Source organism: Ursus maritimus, unplaced genomic scaffold, assembly GCF_017311325.1.
Source record: "Ursus maritimus isolate PB19 unplaced genomic scaffold, ASM1731132v1 scaffold_15, whole genome shotgun sequence".
NCBI lineage: Eukaryota > Metazoa > Chordata > Mammalia > Carnivora > Ursidae > Ursus > Ursus maritimus.
The window spans coordinates 27,422,889-27,428,834 of NW_024423897.1; the positions used below are offsets into that span (position 1 = coordinate 27,422,889).

General features: G+C 46.3%; 1 protein-coding gene across 1 annotated transcript in view; it reads right to left on the minus strand.

Moving 5' to 3' along the window:
* Positions 1 to 327: 327 nt before the first annotated feature.
* Positions 328 to 5,946, minus strand: part of ISL1 (ISL LIM homeobox 1) — a 10,137-nt gene continuing 4,518 nt past the window's right edge. Inside the window, exons 4-6 of the mRNA XM_008692557.1 lie at positions 4,214 to 4,500; positions 2,843 to 3,010; positions 328 to 762 (exon numbers count right to left, since the gene is read on the minus strand). Coding sequence (XP_008690779.1) covers positions 646 to 762; positions 2,843 to 3,010; positions 4,214 to 4,500 — 572 coding nt within the window. The 3' untranslated portion in view covers positions 328 to 645. The remainder of the gene's footprint in view (positions 763 to 2,842; positions 3,011 to 4,213; positions 4,501 to 5,946) is intronic.

The window sequence follows — 5,946 nt, forward strand, 5'->3', positions numbered from 1 at the left end:
ATAGAGGATGGATCTCAAAAAAAAGAAGAAGGAGGAGGAGAAGGGGCAAAAGTAAAAAAGAAACCAGCTACAGGACATGCTAAGAGACCCAGGATTTCAATTAACCCCTTGTTAAAGTCAACTAAAAACATCGCAAACCAACGCAGCTCCACCTTCCTGAAAGGACTTTCAGCCAAAGAGGCCAGTTTCTCTTCCTGCTCATTTGCTGGAGCTCCTGTTTGGCAAGGCAATGACCAATATAGAAACAGCACCATTCAGAATAGGATGGACTAGAAAATCTCTATTTCTGCTTTTCTCTAGATGTGCAGTGAAATGAAAATGCTTTTTTTGAGATCCTTGAATATAAATCCTCTACGTTTTAAAAACGTCTTTTTTTTTTCAGTACTCCTAAGGTCATTGGATAGCGTATGTTGAGTTTGGGTTTTGTTTGTTGTTTAATTCTAGTAAAATCCCATGATTGTCTTCACAGTGTTGCTACCATATCACCTTGTCATTAAAACAGACTTCGTGCATTTCATGGAGCATTCATTTCTCGATTCAGTTTTCATTGACTGGGTCGTTAAATACTTTTGTTTCGGAGTTCAACATTATACTTTCCCACTTTCTCCAACAGGGAAAAAAAAAATACATCTGAATGAATGTTCCTCATGCCTCAATAGGACTGGCTACCATGCTGTTAGGTGTATCTGGGAGCTGAGAGGACATCGACGCCACTTCACTGCCAGTGGAATTAGAGCCCGGTCCTCCTTCTGAAAAATTCACCTGCATAGAAGGTTGAGAAATGAATAAAGGAGGCTGCGATTGTATTCTTTAAAGGATTATAAACTCGTCATATGTGTCCATGTATGTGCGAGTGTTTGTGTGTGTAGATGAATATGCAGATAAAGATATCTACATATATAACTGAATTTTAACAGGCTTAAAAAGGAAGCCCACAAAGAAAAGAACTTGAGAAGAAATCCTCTAGCTTTCCCATCTTTCAAGAGATCTCTGTTTTAACTGAAACTGAATTCCCAACATTGTGTTGCATTAAATTATTTAAGAACAAATGTGTTTCCCACTGTAAAATGGCATCGCAACTCTACCGTGCATCTCAAAATAAAATTATCCTGCTGGCTACATGCTGCCCTGGGAGCAGGCGAGCTCTCAGTCTCCAGGCATCAAAGCCTCTCCTCTTGAGTTGGAAAATCCATAACACACGCTCAGATCCTGTGACAGAAGATTCAGAGGAGACTCCACAGAACAATTATTAACTCCTCCGACGGTTCACAGCGTGGGCTTTCTTCCTTGTTGTTGGTCCTGCTGCCTTTTGGCCTTCCTCTGTCTTTCTCTTTCTCTCTCTCTCTTTAAATCAGGCTCTTCCTTCCAAGAGGAGACCCATATCATCGCATTACAAATATCTGGCTCCTTCTTTTAAACCGAAAGTATTGTGTTGCTGTTGGAAACCTCCTTCTCCACTCTGCCCCCACACCCCCCTCCTGCCTTGGCTTTCCTCCCACTGCTCTCATCTAACACTAAAGTTTCAGAAGGTACAAACACTTGGCTGCCCTGAGCCCTCCTCTTACTTGCATTCTATGATCCAGGTTTTGCTCAAATAACTCATAAGATTAACCTCACTTTAAAATAAGTTCTTTTTCCTAATTCCAGAGTCTACCTTCCTTTCTATCCTATTAAACTTTCCCATGGTGAGGTCAAGGGGCTTCTCAAATTTGCCTAGGCTCTAGACTGGCCCACTTACAAATGTAAACCTGGGCCAAGTCCTTGTAACCACTGCCTCTGGCCTATTACCTAACTGTTGCCACAGAGAAAGAAAATGTCCTCCGGGTAAATGTGAGGATAAAAAGCTAACCTCAACTAAAGTTTTATTTTCAAAGAAAGGAACAAGTTTTTAGAATAGATCTTGTTTTGTAGAACAAGATTCTATAGGACTGTTGACTAAGAAAAAAAATTATGTGCATATATGTCATATCACAACATACATTTAATAATCTTATTTATCTTGACCCTTAAGCCATTTGTAGGCGTAAGGTGAGTTAATTTTCTCTTCTCTGGGTCTGTAAAACATATTAATGCTAAAAAACAGGTTTTTATGCACTATCTCTTTGATTGGTAGAACTCATGTTCCTTTGGCTAGACATGCCCCACAGTATGTGACTGTGTATAACATCTGAACTCAATGTTTAACATTGAACACTTCCAATGTTAAAGCAGTCCTATATTGTAGATTAAGTTTGTCCCAGAAAGGGATATTAATAACAGAAGGTATCCATCATGTCTTTAAATAACTGAACTCTCTATTGATACGTTTGAAAACTGTACTCAGGCAGGTGCCTGCTGCCCATTGATAATAACATTGATCATGTCTTACAACATCAGTTATTAATACAAACAGCTTGATTAAGGCCTTTAAATATACCATTCTCTAGGAGCTGAGGAGAGAGTAAATTTACTAATTGCTGATCAAAATGACAAGGTGATCTCTAAAGTCCCTTCCAGCTCTAAAAGTCTAAGATGTATCATTTTGTAACCCTGTGCACCTTTCCGTGCATGTCTAGGTACTTAGATACCTTGGAGGTTATCCCTTAAAGCAGGCCCGGCCGATAGAAAATTCAACCTGTACGGTCAAATTATGAACTCACAGAAAAGACTCGTAAGAAGTTTGTTTCCTTGCCTTGTAGATGAGGCACTTGCCTCATCTACACCAAGCCTCCTTCATCTCTCCCCAACTCTGGAGCCAGGGAGGCACCCTCTCCCCCCTGAATCTTTCATTGTGTGACAGTTAAACCAGAATCTTCTTTTTGTTGGAGACTCAAGCCTCCTCACTCTGAGAGCTGACACTTACCAGTTGCTGAAAAGCAGGCTGATCTATGTCACTCTGCAAGGCGAAGTCACTCAGTACTTTCCAAGGCGGCTGGTAACTTTGCACCTCCACTGGGTTTGCCTGTAAGCCACCATCGTGTCTCTCTGGACTGGCAGCCACCATGGGAGTTCCTGTCATCCCCTGGATATTCTGTGAATAGGCCCCCCCAGTCCCAACATGTTAATGACCAAACTCCCTCCCTCCATTGTCCGCACAGGCTAAGCAAATATACCCTGGCATTATCTTATCTATATAGTGGCCATTATTGACTCAGTTAATCTGCTGCATGTATGGATATTAGCCAGAGTTCAGTTTTGTTTTATTGCATTGTTTTTCTGCCTCTGTGGGTGGGACTAGTAGGTCTGCTTGGACCTTATTAAAATAAATTCTATTCTGACTTTCTCCTTTCCCTTTACGTTCACAGCTCATCCCAGTTCCTCCCATCGGCCTTCATGGGCTACGGCATCACAGGGGCGGAAAGCTGCAGCCTCTAGACAGAGTGGGTTTTCTGGGCAGTTTCAGTTACACTTTCTACAGGCACTTCTCTTCACAGAGCCAACCCCCACCCCCAAGCATTTGAGTCTGGCCGCTATTGTGTGCTATTACACACTCACCAACTTGAAAAGTGCCCCAGCCCAAGCTTGGCTGGCCTGCCAAGTTTAATGACAGCGGGGGGTTTTATGGCATTTAAAAATAGGGCTGAAGTGGTAAAAAGAAAAAAGGAAAAAAAAAGAACCTCTTTAGTTTAACTCAACCAGAAATCCTGTGGAGTGGGTTCTTCCATGGGCCTGGGATGACAGTGTATAATAATATCTCTGGAGGCCTGGGCTTGACCTAGAGCAGAGGGTGCCCTGTCTTCCCAGGTCACCTTGGTGGACTTCCCTGGTCTGAGGGCACTGAGGCAGGCCTTGCCCAGAGTCAAGGGGCACACCCAGGGGGTCGACAGCCAGGGTAACCCATCCACCCCCTGAATGAGATAGGGAGCCAAGGAGGTGTCTCTCACTTCAGTGCCTGAGGAACTGACAACCTGAACCTTGGCAAAACGGGGCCAGGCCTTCCCCCGCCCCGCCCACGCAGTGCAGAGGTGACCCTACCCTTCCGGTTCCGGAGTGGGGGCAAGGTTGAAGGGCACAAGCCCACCCACGTGGGCTGGGGGTAGAGGTGCAGGGCTCTGCAGGCAGCCCTTACCGGTGGCCTCTCCCCTGGGCGTGGGTAGAGGAGGTAAGGGGCTGAGGGCTTTTCCCCTGGGGCAGGACGGAACCCACATACAGGCCAACCTGGGCAGCCCCTCGCACCTTGTGCACTTGCTCTGCTCCCCCCTCAAGTCCCGTACTCTGCCCCAGGGCCACTCACAGTTTTGTCATTAGGCTGCTGCTGCTGGAGCTGCTTCATCATGATGCTCCGCTTCTTGTCCTTGCACCGCTTGTTTTGAAACCAGACCCGGATCACGCGGGGGCTGAGGCCCGTCATCTCTACCAGTTGTTCCTTCATGAGTGCGTCTGGCCTGGGGTTGGCGGCATAGCAGGTCCGCAAGGTGTGGAGCTGTTTCTCATTCAGCACAGTCCGAACGCGGGTAGTCTTCTCGGGCTGCTTGTGGACGTGGGGCCTCAGGGCCGGCTGCCTGGCGGAGATGGGCTCGGCTGCGAGGCAAGGGGCGCGGTAAGCGCGGACCCGGGCAGCTCGCCCTCCCATGCTGCTCCCTGACAATGGCCAGTGCTTTGCAGCCTCAACAGACAAAGCTGAGGCGGCAGAGGTGGGGACCAGGGAAGCATAAGGGAGAATAATATCTGGCTCTCTAATCTGAGAGGTCAATGCTGAGAAATTCAGGCCCAGAGCACAGCCTCCACCCCTACTCTTAGCCTTAGCAAAGGGGCCCATATCTCAGGGGCAGCATCATTCAACATTGTTTCTCCTCCTTTCTCGCCTGTCCTCATACCCAGAGTGGGCCCAGGTTACATGAGTACCCACCACCTCCAGACTCTTAGACAATGGCCACAGATGGTACAAGGGAAAATGCAGAATACCCCTGTGTCAGCGAGACACTAAAGCAGCCAGGAGGTCTCTAATGCAAAGGTCAAAGAGAATTCTGCCAGAAAAGCTTGAACTTCAGTCCAGAGAGAGCAATCATGTCAACGGGCTAAAGAAATTCAGTATTTCGGCCATAACTCCCGTCCTTGATCTTTCTTACTACTAAATCTACCTGGCTGTTCCTGCGGTGGGCTGACCCCATGCAAAAGAAAACTGGAACTGTTGAGCTGCCTAGGCTCTAGATAAATGACAGCTGGGAAGTGTTCTGTCTCCTGATTTCCTCCCAATATTTCCACCTCTTCTGTGTTTCCCCACAAGCAGAGCACAGGTTGCACAGAACAGAAATTGCCACTCTGGCTTTGCTCCTGTGCAAGCTAGTCACACATATCCCCAGAACAGAAGTCTTACAGCCTCTGAGAAAGCAGAGCGGACAGATCTGTGTTTCCTCACCATCAGTGTTTAGTAAATATTGATATTTTAAAAATGCACCAGGTAGATCTATTCCTGAGGGGAGGTAAGGTTTGGAAACATTGTCTGCCTTCTAAGGGAAGGCCTCCTCCCGGCCAACCTTGCCCTGTTTCTACTCTCCTTCTTGGGGAAAGGGCTCTCTGAAATGTATGGTACAAATTCTGCACCTTCCGGGACTCCTAGGGTCAGGTCAAAACCTATTGGGTCAATTTAGTGTTACAGCGACAGGCCTGAAGATGAAATTCTCACCAAATCACATAGAATGAATGGTTTAAAGAGGCAGGCTCCCTTTAAAAGGCAATTACTGCAGATTAGCTTGTTGACAGTTTTAAATTACAGCTCTGTGCAATGGCCTGCAGTTATTAAGACTGTATCTTTTCACATCCATTCTTTCACAAAAGGATAAAAATAAATTTTAAAAGTGTTTTAGAGTATGGGGCAGTTGCAAGGAAAAACGATTTGAAAGGCTAAATGACTTAGGGCCACCTGAGCTTCCTACATTGGGTTAAAGGAGGAAGCTCTGGGGGCCCCCGAGCTCCACCCCTTTAATTAGGCAGCGGCAGGAAGAATACCTGGGGGGGGGGGGGGGG